At 38.1% G+C, this 27,226-nt stretch overlaps 1 protein-coding gene across 1 annotated transcript in view; it reads right to left on the reverse strand.

Annotated features, from left to right (window-relative positions):
* arhgap36 (Rho GTPase activating protein 36) overlaps positions 1-27,226 on the reverse strand; it is an 83,869-nt gene that overhangs the window by 3,280 nt on the left and 53,363 nt on the right. Inside the window, exons 3-8 of the mRNA XM_055007969.1 lie at positions 19,626-19,694; positions 10,928-11,241; positions 3,817-4,033; positions 3,615-3,670; positions 1,786-1,936; positions 1,158-1,368 (exon numbers count right to left, since the gene is read on the reverse strand). Coding sequence (XP_054863944.1) covers positions 1,158-1,368; positions 1,786-1,936; positions 3,615-3,670; positions 3,817-4,033; positions 10,928-11,241; positions 19,626-19,694 — 1,018 coding nt within the window. The remainder of the gene's footprint in view (positions 1-1,157; positions 1,369-1,785; positions 1,937-3,614; positions 3,671-3,816; positions 4,034-10,927; positions 11,242-19,625; positions 19,695-27,226) is intronic.

Genomic DNA, 27,226 nt, shown 5'->3' on the forward strand with positions numbered 1-27,226 from the left:
AAAACGTCATAGTTTAGTATGTCGTCAAAAATGTGAAAAAAACTACATAGTTTAGTATGTCATCCACAATTTGAAAAAAACGGCATAGGTAAGTATGTCGTCCAAAATGTCACAAAAACATCATAGTTTAGTATGTCATCAAATATGTCACAAAAACGTCATAGGTTAGTATGTCGTCCAAAATGTCACAAAAACGTCATAGGTTAGTATGTCGTCCAAAATGTCACAAAAACATCATAGTTAAGTATGTCGTCAAATATGTCACAAAATCATCATAGGTTAGTATGTCGTCAAAAATGTCACAAAAACGTCATAGGTTAGTATGTCGTCCAAAATGTCACAAAAACATCATAGTTTAGTATGTCGTCAAATATGTCACAAAATCATCATAGGTTAGTATGTCGTCAAAAATGTCACAAAAACGTCATAGTTTAGTATGTCGTTAAAAATGTCACAAAAACGTCATAGTTTAGTATTTCGTCCAATATGTGACAAAAAAGTCATAGTTTAGTATGTTGTCCAATATGTGACAAAAACGTCATAGGTTAGTATGTCGTCAAAAATGTGACAAAAACAACATAGTTTAGTATGTCATCCACAATTTGAAAAAAACGTCATAGGTTAGTATGTCGTCAAAAACGTCACAAAAACATCATAGGTTAGTATGTCGTCCAAAATGTCACAAAAACATCATAGTATAGTATGTCGTCCAAAACGTCACAAAAACGTCATAGGTTAGTATGTCGTCCAAAATGTCACAAAAACGTCATAGGTTAGTATGTCGTCCAAAATGTCACAAAAACGTCATAGTTTAGTATGTCGTCCAAAACGTCACAAAAACGTCATAGGTTAGTATGTCGTCAAAAATGTCACAAAAACGTCATAGGTTAGTATGTCGTCCAAAATGTCACAAAAACATCATAGTATAGTATGTCGTCAAATATGTCACAAAAACGTCATAGGTTAGTATGTCATCAAATATGTCACAAAAACGTCATAGTTTAGTATGTCGTCCAAAATTTGAAAAAAATGTCATAGGTTAGTATGTCGTCCAAAATATCAGAAAAACATCGTAGTTTAGTATGTCGTCCAAAATTTGAAAATAACATTACAAAAACTATGACGTTTTTGTAACATTTTTGAACGTCATACATCACTGCAGCTGTCTGTGCTTCCTGTGTGAAATCAGTGCAGTTTTAGCTTCACTCCGGCGTCCTACCTCCTCGTCGTTGGTCCCGATGGAGTCCTGAGCAAAGCCCTGGACGGTGTGCAACAAGGTGAGGAGTCGGAGCAGCGTGTCGCAGTTACAGGGAGGCAGCAGGTAGAGGAGGTGCTGCAGGTACTGAAGCTGGTCGGCTCCTCGCAGCACTGAAGGAGCAGCAGCAGGTTAATACGATGCTACATCAGATTATTAGATGTTATTCAACATATGTCATCAAAAATGTCATAGTATAGTATGTCTTCCAAAACCTTTGCAAAAATGTCATAGTATAGTAGGCTGTCCACAATTTCATCAGTAACGAGTGAGAAAATATCTTTTTGTTATGTGTTAAACATCACTGGATCGCTGGTGTTTTTGACAACCATCCACTGTCTGGAACATTAAAATGAAAGTGACTGCAGCAATGTTTCCTAAACCAGGTTAGAAAAGGACTGAAATCTGAAAAAACTGATTTATCACCCAAATCTGCAGCACTGTGGGCTCCTAGTTGTGGTTTTAATTGCTCATTTATCAGTTTCATACATGTAAAGAGTGTTTTGTGTGTGTACAGTGTGTGTTTGTACGGTTGGCGTGCAGGAAGGCCGGGTAGAGCTCTCTGGGCAGCAGAGGATCAGGCATGTCCCTCAGAAACTCTTTGAGCAGTGCTGCCACGTCGTGGACGCTGTGCTCCTCGTCCAGCTGGACATCCACGCCCATGTCAAAGTCGTCCCGCAGCTGGGACACACACAAACACACACAAACACACACATGCAGCCCATAAATACATGAAGAGACTCAGAGGAAAAGACAAAAACATGTTCGGTCACCGATGGAAACAAACTCGGGGGTCATTCGGAGGCTACAGTCCCCTGATGGACACCATCTCTGAAAAACAGGATGTCACACTTCATCAGCTCCTCACTCAGGTTTATTTTTATTTTTCAGGTCGAGTGAATCACAGGACAGATCAGCTTCATCACTGCTCGTGAGCAACATGATCCGTAAACTTTACAACACTTTTTTTTTAACAGGAGCGTGAATCAACACTGACATTTCGAAATTCAGGGACAGAAACCAGGTCGGCCAAGTCACTCCTTAAACATATATCACCCTCTTTATTGACTTTACATGTTTGTATTTTCTTACGGATTTATAACTTAGTACAGTCTGTCTGTTTCATAATTTCGTTACATTGTGTGTGTATGACAGTTAAAAGCATTGTCATCCATCCATCCATCGACTTGTCTTTTTCAGTTTTCTGTCTTTTTTAAAGCACTTTCTAATGTCTATTATTAAAAGTGCTGATTTTTATTATTATAACAAACCTAATTTCCACCCACTGACAACGACCGCAGGAAGTTTTTCTTAAAAAGATTGTATTCAACATTACAAAAGTAACTTGGTAAATTCAATGCAAAAATGTATTTTAAAAGAGCATTTCTTACTTCAGTGATGGAAGTATTGCACAAATATTGACCAAACTGTCAAAAATGAAAACTGTTTAAGGAGGTTATTGTAACGAGATAATCAATGTTCCTCCCTTCACCTGTCAGAGGTTTAAATATTGCAGCTGATTGGTTTATATGTAAGTAGATTTTAACCACATTTTAAAGCTTGACACTGCTGAATCTAGTTTAGAAAGACGGTGCAGAAAATAAATATCAGACCACACTCTACAAACTCAATAAATCATGATCTGAATAACAGAACAGTGGTGAAAAAGTAGCACACAATAATTTGCATGCATTTACAGCTTTGCAGTAGATCAGTTTTGAGGAGTTTTCATTTTATTGTTATTGGCAAAACATTTTAGTTATTAACAATTTTTCTTCATTCAGTAGAACCTCAGGTTGACGGTTTAAAGTGTTCTGAGCCAGTTTTAAATGTAGATACACACATTTAGACATGTTTCTGTGATGATAGAATCATATAATATTTAGTTTTCCGCTCTGACAACTGTAGACAGAAATAAAACACACAAAAGTGCACTTGACTTAAGTATAATTAGATGTGCTCTTATGATTAATGCACTTTTAGTTTGTTATTTTTGACGTAATTCATTCATCATTAGTGGAAATATACTCGACTGCACTTTCTCAAACACCATTTACTTCCATTTTACTTGCACTGGTGCTGAACTGAACTCTGAAGTACATTTTAATCCACTTCTGGTATAAAAATATTAAAATTAAATGAATAATATTTGAGCATAGTAAGTATATGTGTATAAACTAAATCACAATTGAGGGATTTGTGATTATCAGTGTCCACATTTTGAATACAAAGAAATCCTACTGAAGATGGTAAATGTACACTGTTTTCTTGTATGTAAAGTATGTTTTTCTTCATTTTTTTTTTTTTATTTGGATAATTTGATTCTGCTGTGTTTTAATGGCTAAAACAGCGTTGTCACCTGTCTGACTCTCTTCTTAGAGCTCCCGACCCTGAAGATGCCGACAGTCTGAAGACCTGGAGACACAAAATGGTGCCACAATGAACTTTCAATTGAGTCTGAAAGCAGAAACTCTGCACACAAAGATGCAGCTTCAACCTCTTCATTTGCAGCTTTTTGTGTTAAAGCATCTCTAAATTTAGGGACACCAAACAGATCTCACCGTAGGTCTCGATGTGGCTGCAGCATCTCTCCAGCACCCGGGGAACCTGTCGGTAGATGGGGTTCAGGCTCAGCTTGGTCTGGGTTCTGCCCTCTGAGGATCCGCCGCCAGGAGACTTCTTCAGCTCCAGCTCAGCCGGGTGGGAGAGCTGCAGCGCCTCCAGCAGGCGAGACTGACTCTCCACGAGGTCAGAGATGGAGTCCACCGACAGACCTCCCTGTAGGGCGGAGAGACTACTTTTATTTAATCTGCATTAAGTGAATTAAAAATGGCCTCAAAATGTGTCGATACATGAGAACCCTCAAACAAGAGCTGGACATAAAGAAGATTCTAGCTTCTAAATGTCACTTAATTTAACTTTAAATGGTAAAAAAGTCTTTGGATTTGGCATTGGACTCCATTTTTCCAAGATTTCTAAGAATTCCTACCCTTTTGTTATTTTTTCTGCTAGAAAACCGATAAGAGCAGTGAGTTTTGGGGTCCTGATACCAAAATAAAAGCTCAAAGATGCTTAAAGCCGAGGGACTCCAATGAATTCCTACCCTTTTAAGCTTTTTGTTTTTTGCTGGAAAAAAATGGAAAAAATTTTAATTAGCAGTTGCCTCTTTGCACATCCAGCTGTTAGTGAGCAACATTAACATTCAATGAGTCATACGTCAAGTATAAATCACATTTTCACTGTCTTATAGCGCCGATTTTGGTCTCCACCAACTCCTGAACAAGATATTTGTCTCTAGCTGCTAAATGCTCCACATTGTTCACCATAACTTTGTTTCTGTGCCATTTGGTGGTTGATTTTTTGGTATAAAAAGCAGGTGCTATTGCAGCAGTAAACAATGCAGATAAGAGCAGTGAGTTTTGGGGTCCTAATACCAAAACAAAAGCTCAAACTTGCAAAACGCTGAGGGGTACTGTATGGGTATGTCACTGTGGGGCCATCTTTTCAGATTGGAGAATCCTATTAGCTAATATTAACATACATTTATTGATGGGTGCCGCCTGAAGCCACAGTGTTCGGTGCTGCATTTAAATCTACATGAACATTTAGGAGATTATAGCTTCTAAATGTCTTAACTTTTAGATGGTGAAAAGTCTTTGGATTTGGTATGGGACTGTTTTGCAAGGTTTGCTGAATTCTCACCCTTTTGTGCTTTTTTTATGCTGGAAAAAATGGAACAAAATATAATAAGCAGTGGCCTCTTCATACTTTCAGCTGTTACTGAACAATGTTAGTGTTCACTAAGAGTCATGCGTCAAGTTTACGTCACAATTTCATTGTCTTTTAGCTCCGTTTTTAGTCTCCACCAACTCCTGAACAAAATATCTGCCTCCTATATTGTTAAATGTTGCACTATGTTCACAAGATATCTTCTAATTTTGTTTCTGTGCTGTTTGGTGGTTGTTTTTTTTGGGGGGGTGGGGGTTGTATAATAAACAGCTTTCTCCAACACAGTGCAGATAAGCGTGATGAGTTTTGTGGTCCTAAAAGCAAAGTAAAAGCTCAAAGATGCCTAAAACTGATGGGAACCACCGAAGTTTATCACTACGAGGCCTTCCTTTCAGATTGTACAGTATTTTTAAGCAAATATCAGTCATAAAATTATTGATTAGTGCAGCTTAGAGTCACAGTGTTCGGTGCTGCATTTAGGTCTCATGGGAAAATCCATCATTCCTGGTTCAACTCCAGTTTTACAAATGAAGACAAACATCATATCCTTATCATGCCAATGATTTAGAGGTAAAATATTCAGCCTCAGGAAGACTCTGGAGGCATTCTGACAATCTGAGAAAACGAAGAGACCTTAAACGTCACACGAAGACAGAAAAGGACGAAGGGAAAAAGTTGCAAGCAGATGGCAGCGTGGGGCAACGAGCTGAGGATGAGGAGGAACCCTGGAAAGAACATTTGAGGATGGATGGCAGCAGAGGAGGCCAGCAGAACTCACAAGTCAACTTTTATCACTCATCCTGACGTTGCTGTCCAATAAATACGCCAGCAGCCGAATCCTGCAGGAGCATAAATCAGAGCTCTGCGGCCTGCAAATAGTTTCTGGAGGAACATCAAGTGTTTGAGGAGTTTCCAAGAGCAGCACAGTCCAACAAGCAACCACAGCTCAGAAATTAGAGGATATTTAACTAGGCTGCACATCTGGTACTTTAACATGTGAAAAAGGTAGAAAGCGTGACTTTCTTCTATAGAGGTTTGCTGCAATGAGCGAGCAGTTTTGTCTCATCTAATTGTAAAAAGAGTGAGGAAACCTTACTTCCTGTTTAAAGCACAGTTATAAATTGAACTATTAGTCAATTTATTGATTGGTGAACCAACTCAAGTTAAATTTAAGCCAATAAAAAAGAGTCCCAACAAATGGATTTATTATATTTTACTCCATATAGCCACTTGCTATACTATTTTTTCTTTAAATATCTGAAACCCTGAATTGCTCATAGTCATATTTTCTAGTTTGTAGACCTACACTTGTGCAGTAAAAGCTGCACAGGAAACACAAATATCTTTGTTGCAGCTTCTAAATTTGAAGAATTTATGTCTTTTTTTGTTATAAATGATGCTAAAGACTAAATACTATTTTTTTGGATGAGAAAACTTAGTATAGTGAGATTCTAATGGGTATTTTTCACTACTTCCTTGCTTGTTTTGATGCAACTTCTAATCGGTGTATGTGAATAATCATTAGGTGCAGCCAGAATTAGAGTAGAGCACAAGAGAATAATGTAATATTCAGTTCTCTTTAGAAACAGGAAGTGAGAAAATGTATTTTGCTATGTGTTAAACGTCCCTTTATCTCTGGTGCTTTAGACAAACATCTAACTGCGTCTTCATCACTGTGTTTTGAATTAAAATAAAAGTGACTGTAACAGACTGATGAAGCAGTGATGTTTCCTAAACCAGGTTTGAAATGGACTCAAATCTGAAAAAAGTTGATTTATCACCCGAATCTGCAGTACCTCCTCATTTATCATAGTTTTATACATCTAAAAAGTGTTTTTCTGTGTGTAAAGTCTTAGAGTTAGAATAGGGTACAAGAGAGTAATGTAATATTTAGTTTTTTTCAGAAGTGAGAAAAAATCTTTAGTTATGTGTTAGACATCATTTGATCACTTGTTATTGAACTGTGCCTTCATCACTGTCTTGTAAATGATGCCAAAGATTAAATATTGGGGTTTTTTGGGATGATAATGAGCTTTTTTTTTTTTTTTTTTTTTACTATTTTCTTCTTTTTATTGATGAAACTTAACAGCAGAGTACAAGAATTTAACGTAATATTTGGTTTATTAGAAACAGAATCTCAATATCGTATCTGGTAGCATTGCATTCTGGGAAGACACTTAACATCCAATTTATACTAAAAATTCATCATCTTTCCAGTGTAAATGCATCACATTACCTCTACATGACTTGGCTACCCTGCATTTCCTCCATGAATCTCTTCTCACTGAGGAGGTCTGGTCCCTGCTTCGAATCATAAATTACTGAATAATGTACACACATTGTAATTTGAAATATCCTTGCAGCAGCTTCTGTTCCACAATCCATCTTGTCCCAGCCATTAATTTCAACATTTTGTCCTCCTGTGCAGTCGGCTGCGAGCCCTCAGACATGAAAACATCGAGTTCCAGCTAGCAGTGCTAATGCTAATCACTGTAAACAGTCTGTAGGTCTGTAAAGAACAGCTGAGGCTCCTGGGAAGGAAATGGTTTGTCTTTACTGAGCCATAAACTGGATTTGATGGAAATTTATTGAGCCGTTTTACTGAAAAACCATAAATGTCCAATGAAAGTCAGTTGGATTCATCCTCTGGGGAACATGAATCCATCTCATTGTCGTTGGGATATTTTTTCCATGCTAGCATGACTTAAAACGTACATAAACTAAACATCTAAACTCTTACACACTTCGTGTATTTATCATTTTTGCTTGTGGGTACATTTTTTAGATAAAGAGTTAAAGGTTTATTTTATATCATCAATTGACTGGAGCTAAATGAACAAACACTATAATTCCTTCTGTACTTTCACACTCGATAGTAACTGTTTATATAAGTCAGATGGTTGTTTTGTTAGTGGTTTATTAGTGGACAATGTAAGTTAAAGATCTTGTAAGAGGAATAAATTGATTAATGTGATGTTTAACAATCATTATGTTCAGCTACATTTTTGACTCATCTATTACAAAGCCTAGAGTATCCAGTGCAGATATCTAATTGCTACAATTATAATTACTTATAAGGTTTCCCAATTTTATCTAAAATGTTCTTATTACTAATAAAACCTGCAAGGAAAACACTGACACTCACTGAAATGAAGAATTTTGTGGTTCTCTCTCAAAAACGTCAGCTGAAATTTAACCCAAAAGAGAGCTACTGATTACAGTGCCATTCTACTCGAGTATTTCCATGCCATGTTACTTTATGCTTCCACTCCACTACATTTTAGAGGCTTTTTATTTTATTGTACTTTACAGATTTCTAATTCATCAACATACAAATTAAGATGTTTCATTATTAAATTGCCGATGCTGCTTTACTTGGTTATTTCCATGCTATGCTACTTTATGCTTTGATTTAGAGCTAAATATTGGACTTTTTAACTTTCCTAACTGGTTCCTTTGCAGATTCAGATTCATAATTCAACAAAAAATAAATAAATTAAGAAGCTTTTCTTGTCATTTAAATGATCCACAGGTACATTGAATACATAAACTCACTGGATGCAAGAATAAAATGATGCTTGGACATTTTTGCATAGTTGATTTTAGGGTCATTTTGTAAAATGAATACTTTTATTTTGATGCTTATTCTTTTGTACTTTTACTCAAGTTCAATTTTGAATACATGACTTTTACACCCACTCTAAACTAGTTTGTTTTTTCTCTTTTTTCAACTGTGTAAAGATTATTTTTGGACATTTTTTAGGCTAAACAATTAAGCAATAAGAATTGCTAATGAAGCTAATCCTCAGTGCCACATTCCGGTGCCACTTCCATCGAATGTTTGCAGTGTTTTCCTCCGCGACTGATTCCCGTGAGCTGGTTCAGATTCAATTACTGTTCTCCGAGGCTCTAATGATGCTCATTACCAGCTTTACATAACAACCGGTTCCACATCGGTAGAATTACAGCCTCCAGCAGACAAACAAACACATATGGAGAAGCAAACACACACAGCGTTTTCTGTACAAACGCGCCACCGAGGAAACAAATAAAGGAATCGGTTGTGAAAATGTTTACAGCAGTTGGAGATTAGTTGCAGTCCTTCATTATGAAACACTATTCTCATCCTGCATGACGCTAAAGCTGGCAGAAACAAACACCTGCCTTGCCAGCTTTCACTTTACTGCTATCATAACAAGCAAACGAGGAATTCTAGCAAAAGCAGGGGAGAAATTCAGAACTGTGATGGAGCAAGAAGATGATCTACAAGTCAGAAAAGTCAACATCTGCTCATACCTGGCAAAAGAGATGGCTATAACACCATGATGTCACTCTTTAAAGCACTGAGTTTGGAATTTGACTATTGTGTTGATTTTTTGGGACCAGAATTGAATACCCCTACATCAATTTATCGTCTATTTTCCTCTAAATACGACCATAATTGGAGCCATAAAACTAGCAATACAGACCACCCTGCAAGAAAGAGCGCTATCGCAGGTCCTTCATCCCATCTGCTATAAGACTTTACAACATCAGCATCACTGGCTGATGTTAACATAAACTGGACTATATCATTACCACCCCAAACCATAAAATTTGCACTGACATTCTTGCACTGCACATCTCTGCACTTTTAAACTTTATTTTTATTTTTATTTTTTTCTGTTAAAAATTTTTTTCACCCTTGTATATATTGTAAATAAAGCTGCTGTAACAATGTAAATTTCCCCTGGAGTGGGGAGAAATAAAGAACTTTATCTTATCTTATCTTATCTTAACCTCATTAGGAAAATGTTTACTGAGGAAGCAAATCAGCTGAGAAGTTGGCTTATTTTCATATGCAGTTCTACACAATCTTCTTTTTTCAACAAAAGAGCCGCCCCTTGCTGGCTGATAGAAAGAATGCAGGTTTCAGATCATTCAGATTTATGTTTTATAACTAGTTTATAATTATGACTCATTTTTATATTTCATTTTCTTGTGCTGACATTATAAAGCCACAAATTCCTCATAAGGATGAGGTTGGGATGACAAAACACTGAATTTTAAAAACAAAGTTCCTAATAAGTTGTTCCATCCTCTGCTACTGGTGGTTGGTGATGGATTTTATGAGCCTCTGGATGGCATGTGGGGACCTCATTGATTACAGCTGGCTGACGACTGAACTCCAGTTTCTACCTGGGATTCATCAGGACTGATTAAGCCTGAAGCTCCAGACCTCCTCCCAGCCCTGGTCCTCCACACCTCCCGACTCATCAGATATGGTCTGCAACCATGATGCCTCCTCCCACACGCCACACCTGAAGAGCTTAAATACTACAGCCAAACTCTCAGTCAGGGTGGCTGGTATTTGTGACCAGTCCACCCTGGTGCCTCTGTGTATTGTTGTTCTGTGTGGTCCTTCAGTCTGTAAGTACTTGTGGTGGGTGCTACGGACAAATTCAACCTTCTGTTGGCGGCTACGGATTTGGTGTGGAGCCCCAAGTCTCATTGGAGACTGAGGCTCCAATTCGCAGTCTGCCAACTGTGTGAAGAAGCTATTCGGTATTTTGAGTATTCGTGAACTGTGTGTTCAGTATGTGTACATATTCAGAGGCACCAGTTTTGTTTAGTTCGTTTTGTGCGCTGTTGTATTAGTTTTTGTTATTGTGGTAGGTGTTGTTCCTGTATATAAGTCTGGCTACGGAGTTTAGCCGTTTTCTTTGTGTTTAGCTCAGTTACAAACTCAGCCTTCGTTTTGTTATATTCTGTTGTGTGATTTGGCAACATCCACCAGTTTTGTGTTTTTTGTTATCACTTTTATTTTCAATTAGCCACTGAGGAATAAATTAATTTACTTGAACCATTACCAACTGGTTTTATTTTGTTGCATCCAGCCAACCCTAGAGGTTGGATAGTAACAAAGTTGTATTTGTGATCCGTGTGTGTGACGGTCAGTCTCACCCTCCTCTGTCCTCTGCCTGTGTTATCCAAGAATGTGGGCGACATCGGTTTGTTCTGGGCGTCAAAAACTGGCGCCGGTGCCACCGAGTTGGCGGACGGCGAGCCGGGGCCTCCTCCAGTGATGGACGAGGAGCTGCCCAGAGGTTTGCTCCCGTTGAAGAACTGCCTCTTCTCGGCCCTGAAGCGCAGGATGCTGGCCTCCAGCTCCAGACAGTCCCGCCGGCTCTCCTTCAGGGCGTCCTGCCGGCGCTTGTAGGCCCGATCGTTGGCGATGACCTGGGACAGCGGGATGCCAAACGCCTTCGGAGCAGATTCTGAGGGAGGAGGACAGAAATTAGTCAGAATTTGAATGACGAAGAAGCTGTCATGCTTCTTAAGTGTCAGAATTTAAAACCAGCTCTAATCGGAATAAACACTCTTTCTGTAATAAAACTGCTGCACATAAATTAGATTTGGTGTAAATCTGTGGTTGGAGCTGAACTGGATCCTGAGTCAGTTTTATTTACAGAACACATTCCTCTCTGCTGATACCATCTGAACTAAACAGGAAGATGATCATCATAAGGTTGTTCTGTGGGGGTTATTTGCACCATTTTTCTCCTTTTTTTTTAATGCTTTTATGATCCTAAATCAGGCTCCCACATAGTCTTGCTCACTGATGTCCTTTAGACTAGTTTCATGCAAAATCTGCCCTCTTGGGAAAGAAACTGAGGCGTTAACACTTTGTTTTATATTATAACAGCATGTTGTAGAGCTCAACAAGAGGACAGAGAATGAAAAACTCCTACCAATTATGGTGTTGTAATTTTGAATAAACTCTCAAGAAGAGTGATGTTATGTTAAGGAAACACAGAAAAATATTAAAACAGAGATTAAAACATTTAACCTAATACGATGCAACATTTTGGTGGCATTTCATTCAACATTACAGAGTTAACATTCTCAGTTGGTTTAATATTTTGATGTTGTGTCCCACCAGATGTTTCCACATGTGGTTGACGATTTGTCTGCCTTTCAGTGATGTGCTGTTTTCTGATTTGATTACCTGTATTAGATGCAAACGTGAGATTTAAAAGCATAATTTGTGCGCATAAAAATGCCTGAAGAAAATCTTTAAAAATATATCACTAATAAAACACTGCAAGTGCAAAACACTGTATGAATTTTGTGCTGTTATAAACATTTCTATCTTTCAAACACCAACAAAAAATTGAAATACTATAAGAATGTGTACACAGTGAATGGATAAAGATACTGAGTGAATAAAGCTGAGTCTAAAGCAGTTAATGAAGCAGATACTGACTGATAACCAAGTTAACGCTGACGTCTGTTTATACGTGACGATGAACTTGGTAAGTCGCTGTAATCGCTCGACTCCTCACCTGAGATTAGAGGTTCAGGTAGACAAGCGGTATAAGAATAGACAGAGTGGATGCAGAGAGCGGGTAAGAGGAGGATCAACAGATAATCCTGTTAGAGCCGCCACAGCCTCCATCCAGACATCACACTCAGACTGATACAGGCTTAAAGCGGCAGCAGAGAAAAAAAACAACACTGGTGAAGCCGCCGTCACCGCAGGAGTCACCAGCTCAGCTAAAACTGAAAATCCTTCGCTTTGATGCATCACAGGAACCCAAGCAAACAGCCTGATCACTAAAAATCCAGTTAGAAGAACAGTAACACAAAGAACTGGATTAAGGAGTGACACAGCAACAGCTTGGGTTTATCTGCGGGACTTTGGGCCTCGTTTAATTCAGTGAAATAAGCAAAAACTACTTTATGGAGGAAATTCCACCATGACATAACAGGAGAACACTTTAAAAACTGGTATTGTAAGTAGTGTCTGGTGCTACACTGATACTATGGAAGTATTGCAACACCTTGGAGTTAAAAACTATACCTTATTTCATTAGCCTGTATACTACTTTCCTTGTATACTACTGTTCAGAAGTTTGGGGTAACTTAGAAATGTCCTTGTTTTCCGAAGAAAAGCAGTTTTTTCAATGAAGATAACATTAAATGAATCAGAAATACAGTGTAGACATTGTTAATGTGGTAAATGACTATTGTAGCTGGAAACAGCTGATTTTTAATGGAATATCTCCATAGAGGTACAGAGGAACATTTCCAGCAACCATCACTCCTGTGTTCTAATGCTACATTGTGTTAGCTAATGGTATTGAAAGGCTAATTGATGATTAGAAAACCCTTGTGCAATTATGTTAGCACATGAATAAAAGTGTGAGTTTTCATGGAAAACATGAAATTGTCTGGGTGACTCCAAATTTTTTAACAGTAGTGTATGTGCAATGAGGGTTAAGCTCTCTATAGGCATTGAGTATACCAACTATTTATTCCCTCTTGAGGCAAATGGCTGCAAAAATAAGTGCTCTTGCAAACTTTCCACAGTTTGTCCACAAAGTAGATGCACGAAATAAAATATGGCACCATTTGACATATAGTAGACAGTCAGGGTGAGCCTATAGAAACCACAAAACCTGTAAAAAAATATTGCATTTTTGCAGACTGAAGGAGTCAACTTGGTAACAAGAAAAGTACTCAGAGAGCGCAGTACTCCGCCAAGCCTGCTGAGTCATTGTATCATTTCCGACAGCTGAAATCTTGAAAAAATTTGTGGCAGAAATCCAGCACCATAGACTGTGGCCATTTAATATAGATGTACCCACAAACACAATGGCCTTGCGCTAAGCACAGGCGTGTGTTATGCATGTGTATGTGATGTACGGATACCGAATCGCGTGACCTAAATATGTAGCGGGCGACAAGAATTGATGGGACTCAGAAACACCCCCACAATTTAATTATTCCTTGTATAAAAGTCGTGTCATGATCTAAAATGTGATTTTTGTGATCTGTTGCGTGTCTCATACTGGCATATTTTAGCACTTTTATTCACATCTTTGTGGAAAAATACTTTCCTTGGAGATGATTATTTCCTCATGGAGTTCAGAGGTCGGCCAGTGAACACATCTGGCAGGGAATCTTATTCAATGACATTTCATTGGGGTTGTGGTTTTGTGGTCTTGAACCCTGATTGTTGAGTTGAAGGACGAGCTGTAACTCGACTGATGCATCCTGTGTGAAGTGACAGTTTCACTCCATAGCCATTTAAAAACACAATCATTAACCTGCACCGTTATTATCCCTCTGCATGTGTCATTCACACGCATGAAACAGGAAAGCAGATTAATCGGGCTGAATGTATACTGATGCAGTCGTATTCACAGAATCGTGAACACGCACATGACTGAATGAAAACACATGGGAGAGTCTCACGTGCACAGTCACACCTGGTGAAGCAGGTCAGACTGCCGAGCAGACTGGCAGGATGCCCTGTGATGTCTTAAAGATGCCGGATTGACTCAGCTGGAAATAACTCTCAAGTTGTGTAAGGTGTTTATTCAGCACCTTGATGCAACACAAACGCATCATTCACGAGATGAGCAGCAGACAGAACAGCTTTTTAAAATTAAACCAGATTGAACACATAGCCTAAATACCATAACTGTGCAAGACGCAACTGATAAAAGACAACTGTATTGAGTTAAATCACATACTACTAATTATTTAGATGCCTTTCTCCATTTTAATGACCAAATCCATTTGGATAATGACCTAGTAAAGTCTTTAGCTGTATAAGTAATGCCCTTTGCATCTTATAATCACAACAGCCTAACAGTCACAACTATGAAACAGCTTTTCTACCATAATTAGCAATGCAATATCACATATAATCTCTTCAATATGTACATTTATTTGTGTAAAACACCTCAGGCTGTGCTTCTTGTCATTTATTTTCTGATCTGACCAGCCCTCCACCTCCACGTGTACCTCCATCATGTGCGAGGCTCACCGGTAAGCTCCTTGACAGGTGCCTTGTTGGCCAACTGCCAGCTAGCACTAGCCTATAGCCACCGGTACAAGCTAACAGCATGAACTGCAGCCAGTGGCTAATAAGCAGCACAGATTGTGAAGCTACACACAGTTGTTTACACAGCAGCTCACAATTCATTAAATCTAACATGCTGTTGGCTATTATATAGATATTAAAACATAATGGCTTATAAACATGCTAAAAGGCTGGTAAAGAAAGAAAGACTAATGTTTTACCAGTTTGTGAGTGCTAGTTGTTTGAAGATGGCTCTTGGGTCTGATGGGATCAAAACTGACTACATGCTGTCACCGAACACTGAAATCATCACAACAAACTCCACCGTGAAGCATGGTGGTGGTAGCATCATGATGTGAAGCATGGTGGTGGCAGCATCATGATGTGAAGCATGGTGGTGGCAGCATCATGATGTGAAGCATGGTGGTGGCAGCATCATGATGTGAAGCATGGTGGTGGCAGCATCATGATGTGAAGTATGGTGGTGGCAGCATCATAATGTGGGGATGCTTCGTACATACTTGCATACAGCCAAAACTACAACAAAGTAAATGTCCTGGAGAGAGCAGGTCAGAACCCAGACCTCAGTCCAAATGAGAATTTGTGTCTCGACGATAAGCGTGCAACCAGTTATTTTGTATTTTATATTTTAAATTAACTGGTATTACTTTTCAGTTTGACATGAGTCTTTTTGTGGAAGTTCCCATCCAAAATCCTAAATTATATTGATCATGAGTCAATGTTAAAATGCATTAAAAGGGGAAAACTTCCTTGGTGAGTGATTATTTTTTTAATCGGTATTGCATAAATTTCTATCAAATAAGGCAACAAGAACTCATTGTCTTTACTGTACAAGGACCTATCTTGCTGACTGATGCCCAGAGGTCCATGTGAACCAGGAAAAACCCTAAGCAACCATTATTTACATTACTACTACTATAACCATTAAGTTCCATTCCTATAGCCTTCAGGAAATTCCCCTTTTGGGGCCTCAACAGCAATAACGACCTAATTTACTTCTTATCAGCACCGCAGGCTGTTTGCCTTCTTCGAACCTTATTTCAGTGCATTTATTTGGTGACGATAATCCTTCTGTTGACTACTGATGGAGGAATTTGTGCTCACAAACACTCATCACTCAAAGGAACACAAAGATCCCTGCCCACAAGTACAGGCCATTCAATAAAGAAGTGTCTTACACACATCGCACTTAACGCCCTATTTGATCAGTAAGTCCAGGCTTATTCCTCAGTCCTGACGTCTGTTGGCAGTTTGTTGGCATTAAAACCTGACTATGTTGATGTGGGTTTCTTGTGACATTCTGGCTCTGACCTTGCATTACAAACATCTGGAAACCATCACATCTGGACAGCTGTGAAGCATTTTTTTTCTCGGTGTACCAGCCAACATTCATTAACTTTCCCAAACTTTGTTCATTTTTTTGTTGGCACGATTAGCACAGGACCGTCTTTGGACAAGACCTGAATGAAAACAAACACTTAAACTCAGGAAAACATCTGTGTGTGTTAAAACCTTATTGTTCAGGAATTTCACTGCTTTCCTTCTCAAGTATTTCTGGCCCTCTGGAAGACGGATATATTTAGTTACTCTTCAACACTCACTTGTATTCTTCTTTCATCACACTAGCAACTGGACTTTAAATTTGGTCCTCCGGGGTTCAGACTCTATTGGTATTTAACACGCTGTCCTCTGCTCAAACTCTACTGCTCACAGCTAGCGTGGAAATTAGCAAGCAACTCCAAGCAGATTACAGTTTCACTCGGTAATCCTGCTACATGTAATGTGCTACCTGCTGACCTCTGAAGACCGCAGTAGTGGAGCAGCAGAGCCAGCAGGAGCATCGCCAGTTCCCAATGTTCTGTGTTTTCATTAGCAGGGTTAGCTACAGCTAAGTCGCTGTGTGTAAGAGGCTGGAGGCAGGATTTAAAGGGCTGCACAGGCTGCCTGGGAATGTGTTGTGCGCCTTGTGTTTTGGCTCGTATCCGGGCCCGCTGAGATAATCACCTGAGAATAGAGAACATCTCTTTATGAGAGGTTGGGGTCAGATCGGCAGACGATTGGCCACAAGGCTCGCGGACAGAGAAGGAGTGGAAGCAGAGAGAGGTTAAAAAAAAAAAAAAAAAGAAGGAAAAAATGCAAACAAAGACAAATGAATACTGATAAATGCAAACAGCTTCTGTTTACATGTGCACAGCGATGCAAATATGACCACCAATACAGCCTCAGGAAATGAAAACTGGTATCGGATTCACAGCGAATGAAGCAAAACAATCTGAGTCTCACTAGCAACAATCTTTTAACTTTGTGTTTGGCAGGAAACATCAAAATGAAAACAGGACATGAGGCTTAAAAAGAACAGAGTATAAAAGTCACATATGAAAACTTCCTCTGTGTCCGGGAAGAATGGAAATCGTATTCGTGGTTTGTGCATTCGTACGCATCGACAGCTGCATGCTAAAACTATATATATATTTCTATACATACTACAACTGGGGGTTTTCCATACACAGATAAGTTCTTCACATGCACACTGATAACACAAAGAAGAGCTGCTTGGTTTACTGCTCATCAAGGACAGGACCAAAGATGTGGAGTACAACAACTTATGACGCATGGAACTTAAGTCTATTTTGACTCTCACAGACTCTGATGCACAACAACTGATGTGGAAACCACCAACCGGCCTTTACAACACCTCAGACAGAGTGTACGTATGTTGCTCTATGTATGTTGTTCTAGTTCAATCTCAAACCCATGGAGGGTTAGAAGATGCAGGTCCACTGTAGCTTTCTACATAGTGGACATTTTTTGTAGAAACTCCTCAACCTCTGAATCTTGCTATTTTGTCCTCATTGCTGGTTGTTGTGCGTCAAAACAAAGATGGACAACAAAATAAAGCAGGTTTGGAGCTGAATTTACTTGCAGTAATCTTACAACATAACCAATCAGATTCCTGAATGACAACATGTGGTGGTGACTGTATCCCTGTCAAGTCAACCCAAGTCAGACGTTATTTTGGAACTATGGAACCAAGAAACTAGCTCATATTTCCAACCACCTGTGGCAGAACTGTTGTGCAAAAAACAACAAGCCAATATTTACTGAAGTCCAACAAAGTTACACAATCAGTTCTTGGCATTGTACAGATGATCACAATGAAAATATACAAGCTGGTATGCAAAACATTATTATTTGCAGACCTGTTTCATTATTGTTTCCGTTTAATTAAGATTAGCTCAATGGCAACATTTTTCACAGTTTGTGCTTCCAGTAGTAATATTTTATGGGAACTAATTTTTCAGATTCCAGTCCTCTTTCCATTGGTGGAAACACACACAACTATCAATCCACCAGGTGGATTATCCTTGTTTAATAAAAAAAAGAGTTACAGGTGTGTTTGCTGCTATAAAGCAAGTGCACCTCTCTGCTGTCTGACTGGTGATGACCTCAATGTGAAAAAAGTATGTTATAGTTACCTGAGACTAATGCTAACGCTAAGCTAAGATGTTCGGTCGGAAGCTGAGTGTCTGTCAACAGAGACGCTGCTAATATTCAGGAGCAATTACATTTCTGACAACATTCAAACTAAAGTGATGAAGTGCATCTGTGACCTTCTGCTCTGAGCGTAAATCCAGTTTGGAGGTTTACTTTATCAGTACTTCATATTACTAACGTAACCAAGTTGACATTAGGTTAAACTGTCAGCATCTGTATTTCATTTATATAACAAATAAGCAATATAATGATTGATAAAGTAGGTGAGTACTGATTAAAGAAATTATGTAAAATTTGTGTCTCCAGTCAGAAAAGTTTAAACATGAACTATTTAAGATGCAATTTCAAGAAAATCTTAAGGAATCTGAACATTAATCAAAGTGTAATCATTCGACTGTCACTAACACTCTTTCTGCAGGAAATGACTTATTACCAACATCATTTCAATATTACTTTTCAATAGTTTATGCAATATTCATTCCTGTATCATGTGTAGAATTTTATTTCATGTGCAATATTTCATATTTTCATTTCTTAGGTGCAATATTTCAGTTTCATTTCCAACTTTTGGACTACACATGCAATATTTCACTTCATGTATAAAATTGTCAATCATTATTTGACTACATTTTTTTCTTTATCATACATGATGTTACTTTTTACTGCTGTATAATCACCCACATTGCTTTTTACTGTTTTATTCTAGCCTTATTATTTAGTCCTTTATTTCAGTAATTTCAGGAATGCATCATACTTATTGTATCTTACTGCTTTTCAATATTTAGACACTGCTTTTCTTGTTTTTTCTGAGCGATATTTGGCTAGAGAATTTCCTTCGGGATAAAACAAGATAATTTTATCTTAGTTTAAAATGAATAAAATACTACTCTTGCCTGCAGTATTGTAAGTATTATGTGTTGTAAGATTGTAAGATTTTGTGTTGTGACGCAGCCTAAATGTGGGCCTTTGTGTTCATGTATTCAGTTTATGTCAGAACAACACAGAAACAATGAAGGCTTGACTCAGTGACCCTTCAGTGACTCAGTGTGCAGCTCTGAGGCTTTTATAAACGCATTATTTCCAGTATTAGTGGTGAGTAAAAGCTGCCAGACGTCAGCGGTGGCGACGCTGCTTCACGGACAGAAGGGACATTGTGAGAGATAATCACATTTACTGCAACAAACACAACCTCAGTTCATCAAAGGAGACAAATTGCAGCCACCGGCGGTTTCATGTTTAACCACTTTTGTTTAATGGGTTCCATAAACTCACCTCGCTCTTTCTTCTCCTTGGAGAATGAGTCAAACTTCCTGCGCAGAGATTTTCTCCGTTTACGTATTTCTGCAAGAGAAAAAAAGAGAAAAATTCTCAATGGCTGTGATGTCTTTAATTCATTATGCACATAAAACTAATTACAGGACAAGCCTTTAATCAGCTCTTCATTAACTGAATATGCTCAGGCTTTTTTAAACCACCAATTCAGACGGTCTCAACACAACACAGCCTTCTTCCCTTTCCTTCCTCTTTCATTCATTATGTTGTGTATCTGTGTATCTTTTTCTCGGTTCTAAGAATAGAGCAGCTTTTCAACAGACAGGACCTTGTGTGTTTGTTTGAATAGCCCACATTAAGTAACGGCTGCAGAGATGTACCATGAGGAAAAGTGTATTTGAGGACGTCATACAAACAAACAGGCAAATCCACTGAACCATTAAATTCACCAGTGTACTTGAAAATAATTTTTTAAAAAAACACCAGAATAACATCATTTATCAGAGCCAGAAACTGTAAATGTCAGAAAATTAACTTTCCAACAACTCTTGAATTAAACACGTGTGATGCACAGTTGCGTTGGGAAAATTAACTGATTCTTGGCTTCAAATTGTGATTCTTAAAGTCACTTTATATTGCGTCTCGTTCAAATAATTACAGAGAAATTAACAGTTTGCACCAGTTTCTGTAAAAAATTTAACAAAAAAACCTCCACTAAAATTGCACTTCTATACGTAACCGGACTCCGATTCAACCAACAGTATTTTCAGTTGTTTTTACACAGACGGGAGAGGAGTGTGGAAAAATAATAGAGAAACTTTTAAGTAGAACATAGTGGATCAATAAATTAAATGCAGCATGGCTCAACAGCAGTAAACAGAGGAGGAAAAAGCTGGAAGATCCATCCAGCATGGTAAAAATTTAAATAGTGAGCCATCCATAGTTTGTTGTCCCACCATTTGCTCCAGTATTTCTAACCTGTGGACACTTTAAATAAAGTTATACAAGTGGTGTCAAGGGTGTTTCAATTTTTTTACATATACTCAAAGAAATTAAACTTTAATTGTTCTATTTTATGATTTATGGCCATGAAACCTTCATTGCTTATTCCTTCTCTACTTCAAGACATGATTGTTCTGTTTCCATAGAGCTGCAGGACTTTATATTGCAGAGAAAAATGAAGAAAAACACCCAGAGAGCATAGTACTCCACCAAGGCTGCTAAGTTGTATCATTTCCGACAGATGAAACAGGCATGTGTTATGCATGTGTACGTTATGTACAGATACCGAATCGTGTGACCTAAATATGTAGCGGGCGGCAGAAATTGATGGGACTCGGAAACACCTCCACAATTTAATCAATTGTTCCTTGTGTGATTTCAGATGGATAAGTTCTGCAACGGTGGATTTGGAGTAGGATCACAATCATGTGATCATCAGCAGGTAGCTGACGAAGCATTCACGTCTAGCCATAGTTACAGTGATGCCGTGCCACTATCTCGCACTGATAAACAAATCTGTGGATCCAGACCATAAGCCGCATCACTGCCAAAATCTAATCAATTGGTTCTTGTGTCATTTCTGATCTTCCCTGAAAGTTTCATTCAAATTCATTAATCCGTTTTTGAGTAATGTTGCTAACAGACAGACCAACCAACGCCAATCGTAACAAAGCTCCGCTATTCCTCGGCGCAGTTATGAACCACAGTGAGGAAAAACATCCTGACTGTCAAACTGCTCAGAGTTTAGGAGGTTAAAACACAAAATTCAACAGCTAATGTGTGTTCATGTATTCCAGTGCTAGAAATGTTAAAAGATAAAGATAATTTAAATTAATTTGATTGTTTGAATATTGTTCTGCTTTCTCATCTGTGGACTCGAAGCCAAACACAGAAAACCACAACAGTGACAGAGACGTTGCTGCTGATGTGAAGCAGCAGTAAAGTTTGCTGCAGCAGTGCTTCTGTTTTTACAGCGTGTTTTTTGTTTCCAGTCGTCCTCTTCTGTTTTTACGAGCTCCACATCCTCCCTCTGTGACTGGGTTTGTGTGGAAGCAGCCATTGTTTGGGTTAGGAAAGCTGCTGTTTAGAAATCACCGAGGTTGGGTCTTTTCCTATTAAGGAGCGAGCGGAGTTGAAACACGTCTGGCTTTCTGCATTATATTATGAAGCTAGAAATCCTTTCCTTTTCAACCTTAAGAGAAAATCTGATGAAAATAGCAAAGAAAAGATGACAGCAGCATATGTTGATGTGTTATTGGGATGCGGGGGTCGAATTCCCATGACTGCAGGAAATTAAAGTTTATTTCCAAAGCTCCTCCCTGGTATACGCTCGAGTGTGTGTTGGCATGTTTAACCTCGGCTTGTGATTACATAATGACTCAGACACAAATACTGTCACGGCTTTGATGGATAAAAGACTTGCAGCTATTTTCCTGTAATTTTGCACCAATATTGAGACACTGGTTTTGGTTCAAATGTGTCTCAGATATGAGTTTCCTGACATGTTTCACAGTTTAAATAAAAGTTACGTGGATTATGCAAAGTTAGACAAAGATTGAAGGAATTTAAAGACCTATAAGAGGTTTTATTTCTATGTTGATCCTTCTATATGGAATCATGTGCAAATAGATTTAATTAAACAAATTCAAACAGGAAAAAACCTAAATGAACACATCAGATTTGAAAAAACTGGTGAAAATGACAGCTCAAGAAGTGCAAACGTGTGCATAGTTTTTAGCTTTTAATAGCACAAAAGTGGAATATGGAACAAATATCTTGAATCATCTGAGATGCTGCAGAAAATTCTTCACATTCTGGATGTTTGTCTCGACGTTCTGTTAGTTCCAACATTTATGTATCAATGATGGTTTTACACAGCAATTTATTCATTTGTCTTTTGGGTACGATGTTTTCTATTGAAGGATCTTGAGGATTTTGGTTCATTCACCTACAGGGGGTCACCGGTTTACGACATCCTCGACCTATGGCGTTTGTTGTTACAACAGAACTGGTTATGTGGAACCAGTTGGCAAGCGGAGTGGACGGATATGTCGTCACACGGCGCTAAAAGACGGCTTTGTTAACATTCACTGGTTGAATGCCACCTTGGACTGTGCTACGTAACTTTTTGCCCTTCATTGTGGCTCCCAAGTGTAAGTCAGACTCCTTTGATGGCAGTGCTTCGAAGAAAAGGAAAACCATCTCAATGGAAGTAAAATTAGATATAATAAAACACCCAAGTTGTAAAAACAGTGCAACACATTGTTATCTTCTTGAAAAATGACTCATACATGCATGAAAGTCATTGGTATTCATGACTTTTTCGAAGAACTGATCGATATCGTGATGCATGTAGCGGCTTTGTTTACATTTTCGCCGGAGTTCCAACTTAGGGCAAAAATCGATTAGCGTCATTCCGTACGAACGGAACTCCAATGTAAGTAGAGGACCTCCTGTACATTTTCCACAGGATAAACAGGGTCAAAGTGAAGTTTTGGGGTTTCATTTTGTTAAACCTGCAACCGCAAACAAGTGGGTTTTGGTTATTTGTGCTTCAACAGAATAACACAAAGCTTCAGAAGAAATCCCTACTGAGAAGATCTGCCTTGAAATTTCATTAAGGATAACATAGTTTTGCAATTGTGCAATAATAATGCCGTAATTCAATGCATTTTGAAATATTGCACTAATATTTGCCAAAACCTTGAAAGGATTTAAACTGCACGGCAGCAGAGCTAGCAAAGAGTTGAAGGAAGCTTTTCATTCCTGGAAAGTTCCTAGATATTATTTGCTTAAACTAAAAGTTTCATGGCTTTAGTTTTAAATTCATTCATGGTTTTACAATTTCAGATCTTGACATTTGCATTTGTTGGCCATTTCCACTGATTTTGGCTGGTTTCTCCTCTAGTACCACCAGCAGATTAATATTTGTGCGATAAAACTTCAAGAAAGTCTTGAGAAACTTTGGTTAACTGAGCCTGATTCTCTGGGAAAAAAATCCAATTTGGTTTTATCTAAAATGAACATCACATGGTCAGACCTCACCTTGTTAAATAAGGGTTTAAAATATGGAAAATCTGGCTTAATGGGAGCAGAAAAAGTAGGAGACAGACTGAAGGAAAAGAGAGAAAGTGATAAAACAGCAGTAAGTTGGTAGAAACAAAGAGAAGTTAATCTGGAGTCCCTGTAGAGCAGAACAGGGCATGAGAATGAACCCAAACCAGAACCACACAAGAGCAATTCTGTCACTCAGCTACTGACATGTTTCTCAAAGAATTCACTGGATCGTGCCAATGAAACTAACAAATGTGCACGCTCACAGGCCTGTGCACGAATATAATGTAAAGACGAACATGTGAAGTAGTTTAAGGCATTAACTCCTCCTTTAGAAGGAAGCAATAGAGAATGGAAATAAGAGGAATAAAGAGAGAAACAGCAACGGAAACCAGAGAAGACAAACATGGAGGAAACAGCAGAGAGATTTCAGCCCAGGGGAGAAACTGAGGAGGAAGATTCCCACACTTCCTCATAGAACACGTCCAGAACAAACATGAAGAAACTGACATTTCTAAAGAAAAATACATTTCAACAATATTATGCCTCAGTTTATTATGTACACATTACAACTTACAGATCACAGAGTGTCTACAAAGGCACAAAACATTTAGTGACAGGTATCTGGAACTGAATGATATAGTATTTTAATTGATCAAAACAATAAAAGTCAGACAAAAAGACAGAAAACAACAAAAACAAGACAAAATATCACAAAAATAAGACACAAAATGACAAAAAATGACACAAACAACACAAAACAAAAGGCAAAAAATTGGACAAAAAGTTAAAGTAACAAGAAAATGGACACAATTGAGACAATAACAAAAAAGGAACAACACGACAAAAAAATAGACAATGGAGGATGTTTTTTCTCACTGTGGTTCATAACTGCGCCAAGGAACAGCAGAGCTTTTATACGATTGGCGTTGGTTGGTCTGTCTGTTAGCAACATTACTCAAAAACGGATTAATGGATTTGGATGAAATTTTCAGGGAAGGTCAGAAATGACACAAGAACCAAGTGATTAGATTTTGGCAGTGATGTGGCTTATGGTCTGGATCCACGGATTTAGTAAAGATTTCTGTGTCATTGCCAGATAGCGGCACGGTGTCACTGTAACGATGATAACAAGTGAACACCATGTCAGCTGCCTGCTGATCACATGATTGTGATGATTGTGATCCTACGGCAAATCAACTGCTGCGGACTTATCAGGACTGATCCGTTGGAAATTATACGTGGAACAATTAAATAAATTGTGGGGTTGTTTCCGAGTTCTATCAATTCCCGCCGCCTGCTACATATTTAGGTCATGCAATTCGGTATCCATACATAACGTACACACGCATAACACACGCCTGTGCTCAGAGCAAGGTGATTTTGTTTGTGGGTACATCTATATTAAATGGCCACATTCTATGTTGCCGTGATTTCTGATCATCAATAACTAATAAAAAATGTTGCATATTTGACAGTGTCATATGGGGGAATGAACAGCCTTGGCGGAGTACTGCGCTCACTGAGTGCTTTTCTTGTTTTACTTTGTCACAGTCATGATTTCTAAGTAAAAAGGATCAAAATCGTTGCAGCCAAACCAAAAAAATATTTCCTTTTTTATTTGTCGAAACTTCTCATGACCCACAATGTAACTCAATTGTGATTGAGTTGATTCCGGTACATTATGCTAATGTGGCAATTAGCCATTAGCCTGCAGATCTTATGTAAACACAGTAAATAGTGAGACATTTTCTCCAAATACTTCATCCCTATTTTGCAGCCAATTCATGTCAGTACAGGAATATAATTCTTATTTTTTCCCACAGATCCCACTTATCTAAATAGGGTAGTTTCTGTCCTAATGTAGGAAGAATGTCATACAGAATCTCCAAAAAATCTGCAAAACGGAAAGCAAATTGTGCCTCAATTCTATTCACCCACATCATGCTACTAATAAGTGATTATTTGGGAAAAAAACAGTTGCGAGCACTAAATTTCCATTAACTCTGCAGAAGAAGAGCAGACAACAAGGTGACATTCTCATGGAAAAATAACTGAATCAAACCTCAGAAGGTTTAAAAACACAATGTAAATAAGTGAGAACGAGAAAATTTGTTGTTTTTAATGCGTAAATATGGGAGGAAAATCATCAAATCTGATGATATTCTCCATCTCTTATGTTAAAATCAAATGCTTTATGCAAAAAATAAAAGATGAATAGACCGAGTTTTAACCTTTCAATTTATATTTAATTTTCTGCATTTAAGTGTTTTTAAGCACAAATTGAAAACTTGCATTAAAGAATGTGGATGAAAACTCGCCAATTTCAAAGACGGAACTTCCAAAGAGTCAGAAGTGCAGCAACAAGAACCTGATCTTCTACAAAGAGGTAGCTTCTGCACACAGAAAAGATGAATATGATTGTTTCTGCTGTGAAAACAATAAACACATGAAGCTGTTCCGAGTGATGAAGCATCTGTAAGTGGATTAGTGACAGCCAAGTATAAATACACAGTTTTTAGTTGAGTCACGCGTGGACTAATACAGTCATTTGGCACAAAAATCCTTGTTTTTTTCTTCTGTTTAGCAGGAAAGTCTGCTGTGAATAATTCTGCTGCTTGTCACGCATCCCTTCTGATGGAAACAAGGAAAGGATATTGCTTGAGAAGGTCCACGTCCTCCCTTTGACTGGGTTTACGTGGAATGAAGGATTGTTTTGGCGATGAAGCTGCTGTTTACACATAAGAGAACATCTAACACCATTTCATCTGGAATATCTGTGGGAGATTTGGGAAGTCTGTTGGAAATAAACATTTTGCAACACGTATGGAAATGCACAAAAACAGTGACTATAGAGTGATTTAGTGACTTTCCCATGATGCTCATGGTTTAACCGAACCCTGAACTGATGGGAAAATCTTATATAAACGGCAAAAAAAATTAAAGGGCAAAGAAGATTTCCTGAAACTGAGGGCAGCAGGGAGTCTCAGAGGAAGCAAACCTAAATTAAAATATTAAGCAGAGATTGCATTTGAACTTACATTTATTCCCTTGAGGCACTAAACCAAATCTCAACTGTAAACCTATATCAGATCCCTATATGAGATTCCAGTGGAGAAAATACAGCAAAAACAGTTGATTGTATTAGAAAAAACAACAATATATGCACAAAGAAGGAGAAAGAAGTAGTAAAAACTCAAAATAGCATAACATATCTACAAGAGTAGTGAATATATTTGCTTTAAATTACTGCAAACGACTTTCCAAACTGTTTGTGTACAAAAAAAAAACCTTGAGAACCTCCAACTGTTGAAACTATTTGGACCCCAAAGCCCAACGATGAGCTTGAAAGCAGGTTATTAAAGAAAACAAATGCAAAAATTGTCAAAATCAATCGAATTATTAGAACAGTAAGAATTGTCCGATTTTTACTTTCCATTCGTCCTTGAACTAAAAATGTATTAATTTCATTTTTCACTGAGAAAACAAGCATGACATTTTAAAATGTGCAAAGAGTAACCATTTATTCTGGAAAAAACTACAAA

This window comes from Amphiprion ocellaris, chromosome 23, assembly GCF_022539595.1.
Source record: "Amphiprion ocellaris isolate individual 3 ecotype Okinawa chromosome 23, ASM2253959v1, whole genome shotgun sequence".
In the NCBI taxonomy this organism is placed as follows: Eukaryota; Metazoa; Chordata; class Actinopteri; family Pomacentridae; genus Amphiprion; species Amphiprion ocellaris.